The sequence below is a fragment of the Hipposideros armiger genome, unplaced genomic scaffold, assembly GCF_001890085.2.
Source record: "Hipposideros armiger isolate ML-2016 unplaced genomic scaffold, ASM189008v1 scaffold_272, whole genome shotgun sequence".
Classification (NCBI taxonomy): Eukaryota; Metazoa; Chordata; class Mammalia; order Chiroptera; family Hipposideridae; genus Hipposideros; species Hipposideros armiger.
In genome coordinates, this window is record NW_017731622.1 from 1,410,614 (window position 1) to 1,432,288 (window position 21,675).

The 21,675-nt window shown below is 48.9% G+C and overlaps 1 protein-coding gene across 1 annotated transcript in view; it reads right to left on the minus strand.

Annotated features, from left to right (window-relative positions):
- The window catches only part of DLG5 (discs large MAGUK scaffold protein 5), a 137,112-nt gene that overhangs the window by 56,408 nt on the left and 59,029 nt on the right, over positions 1-21,675 (minus strand). Inside the window, exons 3-5 of the mRNA XM_019656994.1 lie at positions 13,181-13,343; positions 11,101-11,244; positions 10,226-10,409 (exon numbers count right to left, since the gene is read on the minus strand). Of these exons, the coding sequence (XP_019512539.1) occupies positions 10,226-10,409; positions 11,101-11,244; positions 13,181-13,343 (491 nt within the window). The remainder of the gene's footprint in view (positions 1-10,225; positions 10,410-11,100; positions 11,245-13,180; positions 13,344-21,675) is intronic.

A 21,675-nucleotide genomic window follows, 5' to 3' on the forward strand; every position in this document is an offset into this window, starting at 1 on the left:
CTTGATCACTGCACTGTACACCTCAAGCTGATTTTGTATAATATTGTATGTCAACTAGATTGAATATATATATATGTGTGTGTGTGTATATATATATATATATATATATATAGTCACGGGACGTGAAGTATAGTGTGGGAGTGGAGTCAATGGAATTGTAATAGATATGTATGATATGGTGAGGGGAAGTGGGGTGGCTGATTGGAGGAGGGGGGTTGTCACCTTGAAGGGTAAAAAGTATAACTATTGTACTGTGTTGTACAGCTGAAACTAATTTAAAAAATATTTATTTCACAATTAAAACAAAAGAAGTTAAATACCTCACTGACAATAATTAAAAGGTATAAAGTTTATGATAAAAAAAGGAAATCTTACAAGGACATCAAAATAGAAAACGTGTTTTAAAAAACGGTACATAGGTTCCTTGGGCAGTTAAAATTTTCATTGTTTTGTAAAACGCTTCACGCTGCAGAAAGCACTAGATAAAGTCACAACACCATTGACTGAGCCCTGCTCTATCATTTAAAGTCTTTTTTAAAAAATGGAATATCTTCCAAATATACAGAAAAGCATAACAAATAATGTAGCAAAATTTTAAGTACCCACCATTTAGCTCTAATGTTAACATCATGTTATATGTATCAAATTGTTTTTCAAAGAAATACAATATTACTGGTGCTGTTACATGCCCATATGAGCCCTTCTCTTATCCCACACCCCACTTCCCCTCCAGAATTGCTCCCCTAAATTTGCTGTCAAGCATCTCTGTGCACAATATTTTATTTGTACTACTTATGTATTCATAAAAATTTCTAATGGTATATTATGTGTGCTTCTTTTTACTCAATGCTGCTTTTGAGATTTAGTCAAGTGATGCAGGAAGTAATTCACTGTACAAATACGTCACACGTTCTCCATTTTCCGTTTGATGAACATTTACATGGTCTCCTTTTTTTTTTTTTTGGTTGTTATAAATGATACTGCAGTGAACACTGTTGTACACGTCGCCTCTCCCACACCTGTCAGCTTTTCCTCTAGAAGTGGAGTGGTCAAGTGTCGGGATATGGACTTTTCTACACTTATGGACAATATCAAATAGCTTTACCAACGTAGGCTCCACCAGCTGTGGGCAAAAGGTCTGAGAGTTCTTGTCCTCAACACATCCTCACCAAGACTTTACATGGCAAGATTTTTCTTTTAACTTTTAATTGTGGTAAAATACACATGACATGCTATCGTCTTCACCATTTTTAGGTGTACACGTCAGTAGCGTTAGGTATGTTCACACTGTTGTGCAACCACTCTCCAGAACTTTTTCATCTTGCAAAACTGCAACTCTGTCCCCACTGAACAGTAGTTCCCATTTCACCCCTCCCCCAGCGCCTGGCAGTCACCCTTCTACTTTCTGTTTCTATCAATCTGACTACTCTAGATACCTCATGTAAATGGAATTATACAATATTAACCTTTTTGTGACTGACTTATTTCATTTAGCAAAATGTCCTCAAGGTTCATCCATGTCATAGTATATGACAGAATTTCCTTCCTTTTTAAAGATGAATAATGCTCCATAGTACGTATGTACTATATTTTGCTTATCCATTCATTTGATGAAGGACACCTGGGTTGTCTCCACCTCTTAGCGATAATGGAACACATTTTTTAAAGTACTGCCAACCTCATGGACAAAAAATGAGACCTTTTTAAACTCGCATTCCCAATTACTATACAGAGGGACTTCCCTTTGTTTACTGACTATACACATTTTCTCTGACCCCCACCCCCCTACCCCCGGCCTTTCTGTAAGATTTAATTTTAAATTCCAGGTACTAATCCTTTCGCAGTTATATTTATTACAAATATCTCCTCAATATGTGGCTTTTAACTTTTCTTGCAGTGTGTCTTGTTATACTAAAGATTCATATTTTAAAACAGAAAAATCTAGTGACCTTTCCTTTATGGTTTGCGCTTCATTGTTTTATTTAAGGCCTTTCCTTTCTATCTTAAGATCATGAAGATACTGTCCTGTTATTTTTTTCTAAAAAGTATTAGTTTTACTTTTTACATTTAAATCTTCAAACTATCTGGAGTGTATTATGTGGGATGGGAGATGAAAATATAACATTATTCTTTTCCATAAATCACCAAACACATGAGACGAAGCCCCTGAGTACAGGACAAACTGAGGACACTTGAATTTGCCCAAGTGCAGACAACGAGGGCTGGAGGACACCAAGGGCATCACCTGGACGCAACACCCACCGCTGAGCGGTGAGAAGGGCTTCCCACAAGGACACGTGCCCACATGGGCCCAGGACACACAGCACCAATGGAGAGCTCTCCCGACTACCAGGTCAGTCACATCTGGTAAAGGTCCAGCCTCTAGAAAGGACTGCCCTGACTTGTGGGCAGTCCCTCAAACATTTTGATTAAAAATCACGTCAAATGTTTTACTCTCTAAACATCCCTAAGCCAGCTGAGAACCCCAATGGCTCCAAACGAGTCAAGTGGTTTACTACAGAACAAAGGCACTGCTGCCATTCCCGGAGTTGCCCACAAGGTGGCAGCCCTGGGTAGACCAGCCAAATGCTCTCGGGCAGTTGTCCCGCCTTCCAAGCTTCATGAAGAAACTAATATTACAGGCTGCCTTGAAATAAAGCGAAGAAGGACCTCCTTCTGGGCCTCGAGCCAGCAGAGCCCACTCTCACAGGTCCACCACAGAATCTGGAGTCTACATTGCGGCTGGGCCTTCCTTCACGGGGAGACAGTCCCCAAACGCCCTAACCGTGAGGAGTTTGGATGGGGTTCAGCACGGACCCGACCATCTAGGGAATTCAGGACAGTGAGTCCTGCTGTCGGGATGGGGTACAAGTTCCCAATGAGACAGGGTAGCTCAGGGAAATCCAAGAGCAGACCCAGGGAGCCTTTCTGATGCTCAGCCCAGCTCTGCTAACACGGTGAGGTCCACCAATAGAAGGGACCCTGGGGAGACCAGGCTGCGTCCCTGTGCTATTTGGGCCACGGCTTTACCCATTCCACAGGTGGGAAACGCACGAGAAGGTCTTCCGTATTGTGAGCTGACATCTACCTTCTCCAACGTCTAACCTCTCATCCTCCGTCTAGCCCGGGCGTCACGTAGAACAATCCTTTCCCCACAGAACAGCAGCCACGTATTCAAAGAGGCTCATGGGCCCCCAGATACTTCTCAACTTTTCTCTACAAGCAGGGCTCAGAGTCATGCCTGTGCTGATGTAATCAAACGCGTCTGGAGAAATCTGGGGAGATCATAGCCACAGTTAAGTCCAGAGAATCTGAAAAACTATTTGTCTAGAATTTTTCCTTTTTATCATGACATTATGTTCTCAGTAGGAAGTTCCACACATGCGCATGTGTGGACACACAGACACGCACTCCCATACCCCCAACAGCAGTTAAATGTTTAGCTTCCCCGCTAAGGCTGTAATGGAAGTGCAGTGAGAGGGAGAATATTTAAATTTGGCCCAGAATTCTCAAATGATTACAGCAGTCAACTCATCCTGTCAGGCAGCCGCAGCCTTAAGCGATGAACCCTCTCGGGCTTGAGAGAAGGGGGCAAAAGTGGTACAGCGGAGGCACAAAGCCAAGGTCTGGTTCCATCCACACAGCAAGACAACCACAGTCTGAGCTGCCCCCACAGGGAGGCCGACAAGAGAATGGCCTGGTCTCCACGCTCCTCCTCTGCGGGCTGCCCTGTGAGGCATGCCTTGCAGACCCTCCAAACCCCTTTCCTGGGATATCTGGGAGAAGAAGTCAACTTACATGAATCATCAAAGAAAAAAGCATATTTAAAGACAGAGGACAGGGCCAGGAGGAGGACAGAGAAGTCCCCTGGGGCCTGGTAAGCTTCCCAAATAAACTGGCAGAACCTATTAAAAAAAAAAATAAAAAAAGAAAAGCACTGCTTTGGACCCTGCAATTTTACCTCTAAAAACCAAACTTTAGAAAACATGCACAAAGGAGGATAAGGACATACGTAAGTGTGCCCACCAAAAAATCATTTGTAATAGGGGAAAGTATAGACAACCAAGATTCTCAACACACAGAGAATGGGGTGAATCAATTAGTGACACCTAAACTAGGAAATACAGTAAAACCTTGGATTGTGAGTAACTTGGTTTGCGAGTTGTTCCGCAAGACGAGCAAACATTTCTAATAAATTTTTACATTGGTAAATGAGCAATGTCTTACAATCCGAGTAGTTTGTTTCCTGAATGAATTATGCTCGCAAACCAAGGTATTACTGTATCTTGTTGGATGTACCAAATTTACAGAAAATATAAGGACACCTATGATATAGTATAGGGTTAAAAAAAAAGCCAGGCGACAGAAAATAAAAACAAAACTTAGTTTGTTAAGTATGACATAGAAAATGTCTACAAAGCTACACCCCAACTGGGTAAGAGGTGAGTCATCTCTAGGGATTGACACTGGAGCTGGGAGAGTGGGGGGTGACTTCACTGTTGTTTAAAATTTTTTTCTTTTTCAAGCAAAGAATATGCATTATTATAGTAAAAAAGATGCAAAAATATCCTCCATGTTGTGCTCCAGGATCTCTTGGACATTTCTGACAAAACACAGAAGAGTCCAGATGGCACATTCCGACTGTGGTACCTGAGAAAACTGCCATGCTGCGACCCTTTCCCCACAAACACACATGTACACCCATGTGCGCACATGCATGCATGCATGCACGCGCGCGCGCACGCGCGCGCGCACACACACACACACACACACAAAGACCACCTGCCTGCTGCTCTCAAGTGGGAGAAGGCCCGATCTCCAGGCCCCAGGCCCTCAGCGCCCCCACCCACCCAGGGCTGCCTCATTTCCTCAAAGATAAATCATGCTGAGGGCCAAGGAGCCCCACAAATCCCTCAAGCAAACATGCAAGTCAAACAGCCCCATTTACCCGGCAAGGGCCTCTTCAAGTTAACAAGGCGTGGGAGGAACCAGGCAACAAAACCAGCCTTGTCCAGCAAGGTCAACCTTTGCCCTCCAGCCCTGTGGGGAGGAAACCTGCTGCCACCCCCACCTCCCTTGCTTCCTCTGCTGCTGGCCTACCCAAGACCTGAGCTTTCCACAGCCCAGGCACCTATCCCTGACCTAGTAAAGGTGAGAAGGCCCTGGGCGGGGAGAGCAGGTAGCCCTGTGAGGCCACAGATCCACCCCCGCCCCCACTCCCACTGCAAGGGTAGCAGCAGCTGCCTGGTCTCCTCTCCTGGTGGGGTCCCAAGGTAGTACTTGGTAAGGGGCACCGGTCCAGCTGAATAGAATTGGGGGAACTTTTTGACCACTGTAATAAACTACATCCCAAGGGTCACAGCTGTAGCAAAAGAAAGGAGGAGAAGGAATGGGATGGAGAGGTGGGGGAGAAAACCTCCCCATGTCATTTGTGGGGCGAACAGGGAAGGGGGGATGGGTGGGGATAATCTCAGTCTGGCTGTTTGTACAAGCTGTGAAAGGCCTGAGGGAAGACAGAGGGACCCGGAGGCAATGAAATTTTATGCCTTGTGAGGGCAGATTTTTTTTTTTAATGACAAAGTGATAACTGAGATAATTTCACATACCATACAAGTCACCCTTTAAAATACACAATTCAGTGGTTTTTGGTATATTCACAAGGTTGTGCAGCAACTACCACTATCTAATTCCAGGACATTCTCATCACCCCAAAAAGAAAGTGGTACCCATGAGCAGTCACTCTCCAGCCTCCCATCCCCCCAGCTCCAGGCACCCGCTCACTCATCTACATTCTGTCTCTATAGATAGATTTCCCTGTACTGGACATTTCATATGAATGCAATCATATAATATTTGGACTTTTGTGACTGGCTTCTTTCATTTAGCATAATGTTTTCAAGGTTCATCTACACTGTTAACAGGTGCCAGTACTTTGTTCCTTTTTAGGCCGAATAACATTCCATCGTATAGAATATACCACATGTCATTTATTCTTTCATCAGTCAATGGACTTTTGGGTTGTTATGACTATGAATAATGCTGCTACAAACATTCACCTAAGTTTTTGTGTGGACATATGTTTTCACTTCTCTTGGATTTATATACCTAGAAGTGGAACTGCTGGGTCATCTTGTACTATGTTTAATAATTTCAGGAACTGCCACGTTGTTTTCCAAAGTGACTGCACCATGTTACATTCCCACCAACAGTGTATGAGGGCTATGACTACTCCCCGTCCTCAATGAGGGCAAATTTTAATCCAGCCTTCATAGGACTAGAATAAAAACAGTAACATGGCCAACTTAACGAGTGCTTCATACAGGTATGCACATGGTACCACTGCTTATATGCAGTATCTTTTAACCTCCAGTAAAAAGTATGACCAGCTTGGCTGCACTGAGAAAGCCCCGCTCTGCCTCTTTCCAGCAAGGCTGAGAGAGTCCCCTTAGACTAAGATGAAGCCACAAACACAGTTGAAAGTATGAATCGCTCAAAGGAAAATACAATACAAACTAAACCCCAAGGCAAAAGCTTAACTGAGCCAATTTGGGGGGTGGGGTGGGCGGGAAGGGGAATGCCAGCAAACAAATGAGCAAGGAAACAAAGTGAGGTGAAGGGGATGGCACGTGCCCTCAGATGGGGCAGCCAGCACTCACAGCCCCCGTGCGGGAAAGGGACACAAACCCTTGGCCAGGGCTGTCCCTGCCTCTCGGGCAGCCTGCGTGTGCCCTGATTCACCAGAGCAGCTCATCCTTACCTGCTTCTCACACTGGATTTCTCCAGAGGATTTCTTTTGGGGTAAAAATGAGGGTTTGCCTCTAAACAACTGAAAACCCGCAGTCCTAACCCTTTGTACTAGGAAGCTCCGTGGACATGCAGGACGAAGGGTCTCTGCCGGGGGGGGCGTCAATGTATGGGACATGGTACTAACCAACCATAGGCTGGTATAGCACTTTCCTCTTGGTGCTTTATTTCATCCTTAAAGCAATGCTTCCAGAGCACCGCCCACCCCCAGGCCTGGATCATTAAAGGGATGGGGAAAGGAACGTGACATGTGTTGAAGCAGCTTCTGAGATTGTGCAGCAGGTCAGCAGTTGGGAGACCGAGCAGGACATCTGCTGCCCTGGCCTGCACTTGCCCGCCACTTATCACAAATCCTTCCTATTGCCAAGGCTCCATCAAGGCCTACCAACTCCCGCACCCTCACTTAACCCTACACAACCAAGTCCCCTAATCAGAGGGCTCACAAAAAAGACATCAGGTATCTCCAAGTATATCTAACATTGGGTCCTTCACTGAGCCTGAACTGGTATTCCACATAAGACATCAACAAAGATCAGAGAAAGGAAATCAAAGACAGAAGCTAATTTTTCAATGGAATACAGTTTATAATGGGAAAATACGGAATACAGCACAAGGATCAGTCAATTGGAAATGGTTAAATCAATCATGGGCTTCTCTGTACTCAATACTCTGTAGCAGTTACAAACAAGGAAGTAGAATTTGTATTGAAATAAAGATGCACATGATATAGTCAGCAAAAAAAACAATGTTAGCAGCAAAATGAATGGTACGATTCCATTTTGTGAGATAAATGAACAAGATATAAGAGTTCTATGTGCACAGATAAAAATCTCTAACTTTTCACTGGTCATACACTCATGGCAGTTATTTCTTTGGAGTGAGAAAACAGGAAGAATTCTACTTTTTATTTAAAAAGTATCTGTATTGTTGGGTTCTTTTATTATGTTACCAAATGCATATTAATTTTGTAACTACAAAATAGCATAAAAATGAAAAGAAAGCCTAGCCCTTCCCGTTTCTGAACAATTGAACCTTACAGCTACAGGAGGCATCAGAGCCCACACAGGATGAGGAGGGGCCATGCAGACCTGAGGCCTGGGGTGGGGAAATGCACGGAGCATGAGGACCCAGAGAGGGTGATTAGGGGATGGCATGGGAGAGAGGGCTGCAGAGGTGATGGGAGGAGGGTATGCAGGGGGCTGAACAAGTAAGTACATAAATGAATAGTAATAGCAACTGGGTTTTGAACTGCTGTAAAATGGAAAGAGAGAAAACTAGAATGTAGTACCCTGTGGTACTACAGCATTGGAATGGAACTGGAAATGTTAGTGTGAACTCAGGGTTTTCAATATACCGGGGTGCCAAAAATATGTATACAAGTGAACACGTTGGTCAGTGTGGCTCAAGCAGTAGTTCACTGTAATCAGGAGTGTCTGGACACTGATGGTAACCACTTTGAGCACCTCTTGTAATTGCAGAAGTCAAACATGACTTGTATTCATCTTTTGTTATCGGTGTATATTATTACAATTTTAATAGTTTTTTCCTTTCTTAAAATGTGTATACATTTTTTTGGTACCCTCTGCATACATTATATATTGAAGATACAGATATAGACATAGAAGGAGGAAGAGAGAGATACACATAAACAGAGATAAACAGAGATGCGGGGGCGGGGCTGTGTACTCAGATATTCCCTGCTCTGTCCACTGACAACCTGGGAGCAGGGATCCCCAGCAGCTATGAGCACACTCCACATTCAGATCTTGCTTCTAAATACCATTCTCCACTAAAAGGAATGAGGGGACTCCTTGGAACAATGTCTGATTTCCAGGGGGAGGGCAGGGAAATTGTGAGGTTGGAACAGCTTCTTGTGCCAGAGAGCGAGGAAGTGCTCAGAGAGTAAGAAGGACATGACAAAAAGACGGGGAGGCACAGGCATGAAGGGGCTGCTACTGGCCACGGGTTTCAGCCCTGAACGAAACAGGAAACCATGACGAGGTAGGTAGGTCGGTAGGTAAATAAACAGAAGGGAAACAAGTAACGTTACAGCACAGAAGCCTGGAGACAGCATCTTAGTCAAGTGATCAAAGTGAACATCGTAATGGGTCAAACCAAGCCAAGTCCCAATCAACAGGACGCAGAGAAGGCGGCATCACTCCCGTGCGAGTCCTGCCTGAGATGCATCAAGGAAATCGAACAGTAAGGATCAGACAAATCCAGGCTGAGGGACAGCCTACAAAACAACTGGCTTATAATATTCCAAAGCATCAAGGTCATGCAAGTCGGAGCCTGAGGAACGGTTCGAGACTGTAGGACACCAAGGAGACATGACGGGAATGCAATGTTTTATTCTCAACAGGGTCCTTCTATTGGAGGCACTACTAAGACAGCTGGCAAAATGTGAACGGGGTCTGATGATTAGATGGTCGTATATCCTGACATTGACTTCCTGATGCTGATGTCTACATTACTGTAACATAGGACAACATCCTGTTTGTAAGAATGTTCGCAACAAATGAACACGTTAGCATGTTTGGGAGTGACAGGGCATCAGGTTGCATGAATGATAAGGGGAAAAAATTTCTCTGTACTGTATTTACAATTCTTCTGTAAGTTTGTAATAGTTTCACAATTAAAGTTTTTCTAATTGTAAATAAAAATAAAGCAATGAAGATAATGTCATGCTAAATTATCAAATAAGTTCAGAACGTTCCATACCAGCTCTGTGTCAAGCAAGCCCCAAGAGTGCTGCTTTAAAAATCTCAGGGAACCATAAATGATTCTGAGGGGGGTGGGGTCTCTGCCTAGGCAGTCCATCCTATGCTGCAGGGCTCAGATTACATCCTGCCCCTCCCTGGTATGGCCTGCCAACCCCACACGTCCAGCCTTCTGTGGGCACGGGTACATGTCATGGGCCCCTGCAGTGTCCCTGGGCAGCCGGGGCAGTTCCCGATTGTAAGCTACAGGAGGATAACTGGCCAACGAACTTAGAATGCAGACAGCAGCATGCACACTGGGCCACACTCCCACCCCAAAATAACGGTCACTGCCCCATCTTGTATGTGCCCACGGCTTTAATGTTTCCAAGCTTCTCTCTATCTGTGATCTAATGCAACCTGTACAAGGAAAGGAGGTACAGACCCCCAAGCCCCAGCAGAAGTCAAGTATCTGTCACACACTGCATAGCACCTCCTCCTGGGTAGCCCTTGCAACATTCGCAATGATACACGGACATAGATCTCATTTCATTAACATCTGTCTCCCCCATTGAACGGCAGAGTCCAGGAGAGCAAGGGCTGAGCTTTTGCTCACAGATATGCCAGCACCTCACATGAGGCCGGCTCTCCAGAAATACTTGCTAACTGGTCAGGCGGGTGACCGACCCTGGTCTGCACCCGGCCCCCCGGCCCGGCTCTACCTGCTGCTGCTGGGCCCGGAGGTCGCCGATCTCCTTCTGGTCCTCCTCGTGGAGCCGCTTCATGTCCTCCCACGACTGCTGCAGCAGGTTACGCTCCCGCAGCAGCTGCCCGTTCTCCCGCCTCAGCATGTCCACATCGTCCTTCAGCTGGGTCTGGTCACTCAGGAGCCGGCTGTGGAGTGTGCTGAAACGTCCCCACACACAGTGAGCCCCAGCCAGCCTCCATCCCCCACCCCAGGGCTTCACCAGCCCCTCCAGGGCCCAGTACTCCCAAAACACCAGGCAGGAGCACCAGCAGCCAGATCCACAGCACTCAGGGACAGGCCAAACCTGCTGTCAGCCAGGTGCCAGCAAGACCCAAAGCACTTGCTAAAAACCTGATACCAAAAAGGGCACATATACAAAGGGAGTGAGGGGGAGATAAGCCCCTACCTGGTATAGACCTGGCACCTCCAAGTGCTGGGGTACTGAGGCCGGGGCAAACGTCAGCAGGTAGGCAGGCAAATACCCTCCGAGGGGCACCAGGAGCCCAAAAGGGAACATGCCCCATCTGTCTCTCCTGTGTCAGGAGCTGTGGCAAAGCCCCGGCCAGCGACCCAGCAGCCCAGGGACCTGCTGGGGCCACTGCCTCATGTTTTCAGTCCCTTTCCTGCCTGCCGTGCTTCTGAAGCTGGTGACAGATGGTGTGAAGGGAGAATACACTCACTTCGCACTTAGGAAAACTGAGGCCCAGGGTCACAAACCCACTTGCTGAAGGCCCGCCCACTGCTCGCTATGTGGCAGAGGCAGGACTAGAACCGGACGCCCAGAAATGAGGATGGGGAGGAGGCAGCTGTCCCCGGATGCAGGAGCCCGGCCAGGCAGGCCCCACTCACTGGTAGAAGTCGGTCTCCTTGGCCACCTCCTCACACCGCTTCAAGGCGTTGGTGTGCTGGTTCTGCAGGCTCTGCAAGTCCGACATGGCGCGCACGCACTGGATCTTCAGCCTTTCGTAGTCAGGGTTCAGCCTGTGGTAGGGCCTGGCCCAGACAGCAAAGCTGCTGTCACCAACTGACAAGGAATGTCTCTCCCCTGGGAAGCCATGTCACAGCGCCCAGTGGTTCCCAAAGGCTGGTCTCCCGATCACCACAACCACCCGGGGACTTGTTAAGCTCCGACATCCTGGCCGCACCCAGACTGACAGAATCAGAACCCCCAAAATGGAGGATTTTTTGGCTGCTTGAGCTCCCAGCATGGGCCTGGAGAGCTGAGAAAGGACAATCTTGTTCTCTAGGAGCTTCCAAGAGACCCTGCAACAGGCCTGCACACACAGTGGGTCTACCAGAAACCTGTAATGGGGTTTCTCCTCTCTTTACAACAGCGATTCTCAGTCTTGGGCACACATTAAAATGTCAATACCCGGACCAATTACATCAGCATCCCAGGGAGAGGATTCAGACATCAGGATTTTTTTTTTTTAACTCCCCAGGGAATTCCAATGTGTAGCCAAGGTGGGGAACAGTGGCCAGGCATAGTGGTTCTCAAAGTGGGGTTCTGGGGTCTGCATCACTGGTACCACCTGGGAACTTGTTAGGAAGGCAGCTGTCAGACCAGCCCCAGACCTCCTGAATCCTGGAGAGGGAGGACAGGCTAAATGGCCATCTGTGCTTCAACAACAAGGCCTCCGGGTGAGTCCAGTGCATGTGCGAGTCTGGGAATCCCTGCTCTAGACTAGCAGGTGTCAGCAACCCTTTTCAGTAAAGGGCCACGCAGTAAATACTTTCTTTTGCAGGCCATATGGTCACTGTGCCTTGGTAACATGGAAGCAGCCATGGACACCATGCACTCCAGCACATGTTTCTTCACTGGCTCCACCTTTGTGCTGTCTGAAGCAACCTCTAGGAGCAGGCTCTGCAGCCCTGACATTTTCCCCAGAGGAACCTTCCTCACAATGAGGCACACGCCCTGATGCTCCTAAAAGGAAGAGGTTAAACCAATAACCCCTCCTCTCAGGCCCCCTACCAGCATCTCCAGGATAAACCACTCTACACCTCCCCTCCTCCTCCATGAAGCCCTCCTGAATCATGCAGGTGGGTCAAGACTCTCCCTCTGCCCCACCCCTTGGGCTGCCCTTCCCTGGTAACTACCTCCAGATCCCAACAAAAGAAGCAATTAAATATATTCTTCAAAACAAAGAAGACAGGTGGAATATACACTTCCTAAAACACATATGTGGCAGGGTACAAATAATGTCTTTCCAAACCACATAAAGACCCACCCAACAGGAGGCAGGCTGGGGTCTTCTGGGAGACAAAGGCACACGTGCGAGCACATATACACACACACACGCACGCGCACACACGCACACACATGCACACACGCGTGCGCGCGCAAACTGTCAAGGACTGGGCAATGGGATGATTCTCTACAGAGGGCAAGGGCTGCACACGGCAGCAGCAAAGGATAAAGAGAGAAGCATCTTGTCTTGGAGCTGGATGGCAGAGGCCTACACAGGTTGGTGATGAGCTCAAGGCCATCCAGCCAGCCAGTGAGGAGATGCCAAAGGAGGACCAGGCCCTTCCGGCCGCTGCCAAGGCCACCTGCTGACTCGTCATCTGCAAGGCCAGCAGCAAGGCTAGGAGGCCGGCCCCACGCTCTTCTGCCAGAAGTACGCACACGCACGCGCACACACTCCACTGTCAGGCACCAAATGCATACTGGACGTACACCCACACCTTTCAATCCCTGAGTTGTGTGATTCAGGCCACGGGCTCCAATTCTGATTTGGACAAAGCAGAACAAGCCTACGCCGCTCTCCCCAGGCCTGTAGGGAGAGCACTTCCATGTGAGGTGGGGGAAAGGGGACCCCTAGGAGCTCAGGATCCCCCGGTAGAAAGGCGATGTGATGGCATCAGGACAACGCTTGCCCATTGCCAAGGGGTTGAGTGCTGGGCAGCGGAGGTGGCCGATCACTACCTCTTGTCACAGGCCGTCCCGTGAGTCGCAAAGGCCAGGCGCTTCCGCAGCTCATTCCTCTCGCGGGTCATCAGCCGCAGCTGAATGGAGAGGTTCTCCACCTTCTCGTTCACCTGCCGGTCAGTGAGGAGGGGCGGTGGAGACGGCGCCTTCCCGGTGGTGCCTGGCAAGAGGAAAATAATAAAATGAACCTGCACTTAGAGCTCACCAGGTGCCGGGCACTGTTCTGAGCTCTGACTTGCATAGTTACTCCCAACAGCCCTACCAGGTATGTCCTGTTAGCATCCCCCTTTCACAAATGACACCCACTCAGAAAGTAAGAAGTGGAACTGGGCCGAAGCCCAGGCAGGCTGGCTCCAACACGCAAGCACTCACCCACCCACTCCCCTGGCCCTGGCTGAGGACCCTGAGGACCTCCACTCTTCCCAACCGGCTCTGACACCTCTAGGATGGAATTGTTTGGACCTAATCCTTGCCTAGTCTGGAAACACCAGCTATTACCCACCCCTGGGCATGGAGGCCAACCTGAGCCCTAAGCAGAGCGGAAGACATGCTGAGAAGGAAAGGAACCCAGCAAGCTCCCGAGGACCAAGGCGGCCAGCTCCGAAGCTGGGGTCCTGGGACTATGTCCCCGTTCTTCCCTGACCAGGGCTGGACACTCTGCACAGTTCCCTTTTCCGAGCAGGCCAGTGGCCTGAAGGACCTGCCCAACCAGCCCAGGTGCACAGGCTTGGAGGAGGCTGTCAGGGAGAGCTGCCCACAGCGAAAGTTAAGTGTCACGTGACACAGGGAAGTCCTGGGGCCTCTGGCTGCCCAGCCCACATCGAACCCTCATCACCAGGACCCAGGACTAAAAGTGTCCTAAAGGGAACCCCATGCCTTTTGATATTATGAAGAAACAGCAGCCACCATCAGCACCTTTGACAAGATCCAAATCCGTTTCTAAGAACAGAGCATCTCACGCAACTGTCTGAGAAGAAGCGATGAATCCATGGTACTTTTGTGTTTAACTCTGTCCGTACATTCACCCGAGATCTCCTCTAACCCTCAAAGATTCAAGGTGGGGTCACAGAACTCACAGAAGCCATTCCACTTCATGGATATAATTGAGGAGTCTGACTCCTGTGTCCCAGCGTTTTCTCCCCAATAGCCCTAGAATGTGCAACGGGCAAGATATGTGTCTTCTGACTCTGCCATCCCGACCACCAGCCCCTCAGCTGATCCTTGTTGGCTGACTGTTCATACAAACCAAGTGTGTGTCCCCCCACCATCACCACCACCACCAAGACAAAAGACAGGCACTCAGGTGTGGCCGTGCATCTTCCAGGAGTGCCAGGGAGGATGGCGAGCTCAACACTGTGGGTGACAAGCTAGACCACAGCCAGAGGTAGGAGCCTCAAGCTCTCAGATCAGCGTTATCCAACACTGGTACCCAAACCACCTGAATCTAACATCTCCTGAAGTGCATGTTATTTTAAAACCACTACCACCATCACCACCGGGATTCCTGGGCTCCAGGCCAGACCTCTGGGTCAGAATGTCCTCTAAGGTGGGGTCCAGACCAGCTTCCCACGAGCTTCTCCGCCCCCCACATGGTTCTACTCCACAGCCTGAGAAGCCTTCCCTCACGTTTCCCCAGAACACCCTGGATCCTAACTCCTGCCCCAGAGTTTTGGGAAAAGGCTGATTCCAGTTCTGTGTGGCCTGTGACATTTCTTCCTCTTTTGGCAAATGGAGTCACTTTTATGAGCTTTAGCCCAGGGCCAGTTCTACACTGTCATCTCGATTTGCAGTAACTTACCCAACTCTCTCACAAGTGGAGCTTCCTCTGGCCCTGTGCCTGATGCCCCTCCTGGAGATGACTATGACTCACCCTCTAAACAACTCCAGGGGAAACTGTGGGGGACTGACAAGCCCAAGGGAGTGAGACACTCAAAGAGCGCCCAGAAAGGGGGGATTTCAATGGTCACAGTCACGACCGAGAGCAGACAACACAGTTGTCCCAGGCATTAACTTCATCTTCCCAACAACCCAGGTGGGTACTAATAGTATCATCCCCATCTCATATAGGTGAGAAAGCTGACGCCCAGCAAGGTTAGGTAATCAACTCGAGGTTGCACCAAGAGCAAGTGGCGTGCCCTGAGACGGGGCCAGGCTCGAGGATTCGGACCACGTGCTCTTCCCACGGAGCCTGGCTGCCTCCCCAGTGACAGCCACGAGTAGCACTTACCTCATGTGCTGCAGCGTTTGAAATGCTTCCCATACATCATCCTGTTCAATCCCCTTAGGGAAGACAGTGCTGTTATCCCCATTCTACAGACCAGGAAACAAACCCTTACCAAGGTTAAGGAACACATCCAGGTCACAGAGCCAGCAGATGACAGCACTGAACCTCCCTCTGTCTCCCTAACCCCAGAGCCCAAGGTCCTAACCTAAAAGTGAGCAAACTTTTTCATGTTAGGGCCTCTTTACTCTTTTAAAAATGACTGAGGACTCCAAAGAGCTTTTGTTTATATCTAACAATTTTTAAATACTAATTTAAAAATATCCAAAAACCCATTACATAGTCACATGAGATTTATGAAAAATTACCCTTTCCATTACAAAACAAAAAATGTAACGAGAAGCGTGACACTGCTTGGCATCTTTCTATCGCTGCTCGATGTCTGGCTTCAGACTGACAGCCAGTCTCTTATCCGTGCACTTATCACACATCATGACGGAGCCTTCAGAAAATCCCACCGTACAGTGGAGTGTTCGCGAGCACGAGAGCGGAAAAGACAAATGACGCCTTAGTGTCATTATGAAAACAGCTTTGACCTCACCGGCCCCCTGCAAGGCCCTCAAGGACACCACACCATGCTGGGAGAACAGCTGTTCTGTGCTATGCTCAAGCCCAGGAAGTAACAGAGAAATATCAAATCTCGAGTTTGGGAACTGAAAAGCACCACCAGATGCGGCAACCTGCCCTCAGGAAGATAAAGGATTTCACCCCATTTTACAAATGAGGCAACAGAGAGGTGTATCCCGTGGCTTTCGCAGAAGCTGGAGAGAAGCAGTAGCAGGACAGAAGGAGGGGTCACCAGATCTGTCACCATGCACAGCCACGCCTCCTCAGTCTCCAACAGGGTGAGGCCACTTGTTCTGCAGCTGTGAGGACCTAGAGCAGCTGATCACACAGACAATGAAGTGAGCACCAGTGTCTGCACACCACAGCCCAGGTGCTGGATTCTGTGCTTAACACACTGCGTCCTGACCTCATTAATCCCCACAGTAGCCTCCCAGCTATGTGATGGGTCACCCTATGAGAAAATGACATCCAGAAAGACTGCACAGCTAGGAAAGCGGCAGGCCATCACGGGAACTCAGCTCTGAATCCAGGGCCAGGGCCTCCAACCCACGCTATCCCGCCTGCTGACAGGAGGGGTCCCGTTTCCTTTCCCGTGCTCCAAAGGCTTGAGCCTGCATGAAACATACAAAAAGTGAGGTCACCCAGGCCTGAGAAGCCATCAAACAGCAGGCTCTCTGACTCAGGGGAAATGCTGCCTGGGTACCACTGTCCTTAAGCAGTAAGGAAGGCAGAGAACAGAGGAGGCCACGGGGGACCTCGAGAGGAGTCCACAGATGTGGACCGATGCACACAAGAGCATGGGGGAATCGCAAACATCTTACACCAACTGAAAGAAGCCATACTCAAAAGGCTACGTACTATATGATTCCATTCATATGACATTTGAGAAAAGGCAAAACTATAGGGGCAGAAAAAATTGTGGTTGCCAGGGGCTAGGTGGGGGTGGAGGGAAGAACAGCAGACTACAAAGCTGCAGAAGGAAATTTTTGGGGGTGAAGATACTATTCTGTATCTTAATTGTGGCGGTGGTTAAATGACCATGTATGTTTGTCAAAACTCACTGAGCTATATACACTAAAAAGGATAAATTTTACTGTATGTGATTTATACCTCAATGAACATGATTTTTTTAAAAATTAAATTAAAAAAAACAAAACCTGTGGTGCCCTAAACTGAAGCCATCATCCCAGGAGTGGTGGGACTGGTGAACCGATGTGGGTTGCCAAGCCCCTCACCAGTCACTGCAGTTACAGTAAACATTTTAAATAACAAGGAAAATAAAAACAACTTCAGGTGACTTGTCCAAAAAATGTCAAACACCTTTTTCTCTGTCCTACCTTATGCAGTTGTCCTTTTGGATTCAAATGAAAACCGTCCACTCTCCCCGGCTTCACTCCCTCCTCTTTCCAAATCTGGAACCTACTTGAGAAGAAGGCAGATTTTCCATTCCCTTTTGGTGTCCAGGATGGGATTTGGGGGTGAAGGATTTGGGTTGGACTAAAATGGACTCAAAGGGGGATGCCAGAAGAGCCGGCACAGGCCCTGGACTTTGCACAAAGAGCTGTCACTCATCTGGGCCTTGGTGTGAGAGAGACAGCAGCCGCAGAGGCGCAGCAGGCAGAGGACACAGAGCCCCTTTCACCATCACATGAGTCCTGCCTCCTCCTCCCAGTTGCCCCAGCTGGTGCAGCCACTCCCATAGACCATTGAGGCTCAGCAAGCAGCCTGGCAACTGGGTGCTTTTCTTGGCCATAAGCCCCCTTTGTCAGCTCCCTCATCACCACGCTCCAGTAGAGGCCACCCCGTCAGTCTTATTCACAGCTGGACAGATCACAACTCTGCTTCAGAGCCCTGTGGACCCTACGGTGCCAGAAGCCAAGGAGAAAACTGGCACTGGCCAAAAGTGGTCAGGTGTGGTGGGGATGCCCTGGTAAGCTTCCTGGTCACCTCCAGGCCCTGGCTGTCAGGGGAGAAGCAAAGGAACAGCACAGCGTGGTCATCGCAGGCAGTGGACAGCAAAACCAAGCCAACCTCACCGCCAGCCCAGCAGAGCCCCAGCCATAGAACCACCGCCCCTTGGCCTGAAGGTGCTTCCGAAAGCACCTTCGCTTCAGAAGAGAAGCTGTTAGAAAGGTCTCATCCTGATATAAGCTCTATTTTCTGAATGTAAAGCTATTTTCATTGCCATTTCTAAAAATCCAGGTTTCTGGATATTGTAAAAATGTTCACTGCAGATATAATTCTGTAAATTTCATAGTGTTTTATTTTGAAATGAAAGCTTTGTTAGTTTATGAGATATTTTCCTATTTAGATCTCAGGGCTATTTTGGGGCCTACAAATAAATGTTTCCCCAGCAACTTCTGTTCTTGATATCTAAAAGGTTAATAATCTTTAAGTTAAATATATTACTCAGCAGAATGTCTTTCCCTTTTTTTTTTCTTTTTTTCTTTTTTTAAGATTTTTTTTTTATTGAGGAATTGGGGGATGGGAACAGCGCTGGGGAATTGGGGGAAGGGGAACAGACAGGTTGCTGTCCTTTTGTTCTTCAGTCTAGTTGTGGAGGACGTTGCTTCACTGGCCCAAGTTGGCACCATCATTGTGCTCTTCCCAGGTGAGGCAGATCAGTCGCCGGCTTCTGGACGGCTGGTCACGGCGGCTGCTGGCCGCTCACGCTGGCTGCTGGCTACACACGGTAGCCCATGGCAACCCACTACAGCAGTGGCTGCAACCTACGCCGTTGCAGGCGACTCATGGCAGCCCAGCTCCAGGTTGAGCTGTTGTTCAGCATCTTAGCTGTAGAGGGCAGTGTCACTGGCCTCATATGTGGGATCCAAACCGGGTGCCTCTGGCGTCCCAAGCCAGCTCTTAACCAACGCGCCACTCGGCCGGCCCTGTCTTTCCTTTTTTAATGACTAACAAATTCTGTACTTAATGTTTAAAAAGTATAGAAAAAAAAGATGTAATCATGTAAAAATGTGGGGAAATTGTGGCTACAGAATTAAAAACCACTCATGAAATAAACATTTTTATGGTACAATAGTGGGGGAAAAAAAAAGAAAACAAGAAATGAACATTTCAGGTCCCACCCAGACCTATGGAATCAGGAACCCGCTGGGCGATTCCCTCCAGGTGATTCTAAGCCTGATAAAGTCAGAGAGCCAGAGTGGCTTTTTCTTCCTTGTTTTATTGGCTGTCCAGCAGGCACTGTAATTAAAGGCATCACCCATTAACGAAATGCAGGGACCATGGAAGCCCAGGGGGACACCCTCCACAGTCACTGCAAGCCCACAACTCAGCTCCTGCCAGGACTTAGGAGTGAGAGGAGCTCAGATTCCAGGGCAGCAGCTTAGCCTTGCCCAGCTCCCAGATCTCCTCCCAGATAAGCTACCTGCTCTCTAATCCTTGACTCGGGGGGTCTGCTTTGCTAAAGCCCAAACGGAGACATGCAGCAATGGCCTATTGCTTCCTGGAGCACAATTCCTGGAAGGCCCAACTCAAGGGCTGCCTCCTCCCTGGAACTTACTCCGACACCCCTCATTGGAAATAACTGCTCTCTCCCCAGTCTATTTGTTTCTTTCTGTTTTACGCAGGGCAGAACGGCCAGTCGCTTACCTCTCTGGTGCTATGATGTGAATGTCTGTGTTTCCCCCCACCCCCGCCAAAACTCCTATGTTGAAATCCTAACTCCCAAGATGTGGCATTAGAAGGTGGTACCTTTGGGGGTGATTAGGTCATGAGGGTGGAGCCCTCATGAATGGGATTAGTGCATTATAAGAGGGACCCCAAAGCTGTCTCCCAGTTCTGCCTTGAGGTTACAGGGGGGAGGTGCCATGTATGAACCAGAAAGTGCGCCCCAACAGACACTGAATCTGCCTTGATCTTGGGCTTCCCAGTCTCTAGAACTGTGAGATATGTTTGTTTCTCAGCCACCCAGTCTCCGTGCTATTCTGTTATAGCAGCCTGGAGGGGCTGAGATGCCTGGCCGGACTCAAAGATCAGGGGCCAGGCCGCTCTGTGACCCTACGAGCACTGCGCATGATCTCCAAGAGAGGTGCTCCCATTCATCTCAGCAACTGAGAGAAAGCTGGCCCCTGATCCAAAGGGCCAGAGAAGGCAGGCTCAGGCGGCACAGGGAGTCGGGGTACAGCCCTGCCTCCACAGTGACTCACCCCACCTGCCCCATCAACCAGAAGCTGCACTTTCAAGGAACCTTCACCGGGATGTGAAGGGAGCCCTCCAGCTCCTTCTACCAATGAGCCAGGAGTCCTCTCTGTTTAATAAAAAGTCTCTCCCGTTACTTCAATTTGCATGAAATTTAAGGCTCGTTTTATAAATGCCACCCAAGATTGTCTCTTCTCCTTAAAGCTTCCCCAGTTATCCAAGGTAAGAAATAAAAGGAACCAGGGAAATTAGGTCAGGATGAATGAGGAGGAAAAAAACATCCATTGCTTGAACCGGGCGTGCAATCCCTGGGCAGATCCCTGGGGCCTACCCACAGGGCACATTAATTAATAAAGGGCTGCCTGGGGTGGGAGAAGGCCTCAAAGAAGCCACAAGCGCTTAAGTAGTGAAAACTGCCTAGAAAGGCCTCAGCAGAGACACACTGCAACCTTTAAGACCATCAGTTGGTAAAGGCGTGGTGAGTTATTAGGAGTCAGGCTGGAGAGCTGCAACGTGACAGGCCACCTGAGGCTCTAACGCTAACCAAGGGCCCAACCAGGCACTAGCTGTCGCTGAGAAAACACTACATACACAAGGCTTCATCTACCAGTTTCTCTTATGCTGAGCAGAACTTGTCATCCTTTCCCCAAATGTTCGCTGGTAGGGAGATACATGTGGGAAAGTGGAGGTGGTATTTTTATGCTAACACCTTGCTCTTGCCTTTCTTTAGGTTCATGGAGAAATACCATGAACAAACAAAAACAGCTGTCTCCACCTGCCTTACCGGTGGGCCCCTTCTGCCAGGGCTGGGGTGCGTCTGTGAAGGCCGGGAAAGGGAGAGCTCTGCCTATCATCAGGGAGGCGGGGACAGAGGAATTCTCCGTGAGGCCCTGCAGCAGTACCGTGGCTGACCCCACCGTGCATTCTGCCTAAGGGGCTGCTCCAAGCCAGCCATGGACTTTCTAGCTGTCTTGCCAGGGATTAGGTTAGGCCAGCCTAAGCTAATCTCAAAGCAAGAAGGCTGTTACAACCTGTAGCTGCTGGGCCCCACCCTCTGAGCTACTGATGTAACAGGTGTGGAGTGAAGCTCGGGAACTAGCATTTCCACCGAGTGCCGGGGCGCTGCTGGTCCAGGGACCACACTGCCTGAGCCACTGGTCTGGGCACAGACAAGCGACCCAGCTGTGGTCAGTGAGAGGAGACTGTGCCAGAGGACTCCTGGGGAAGGCTTCTTCGCTCATCAGGAGACACCAGAGGAGACGACCCTCTTCGTCCTCCGGATCATGAGTGACGACGGAAATGCTCTTTCATCCGCGTTGTCCAATACGGTAGCCATGAGCCACAGGTGGCCACAGAGCACTTGAAATGTGACCAGTGTGACTGTGGAAACTAGGCGTTTTCATTGTATTTCATTTTAATTATTTTAAAAGCCACCTGGGACTTTTGGCTCCCATAATGGACATCGCAGCCCTGGACATGGTCA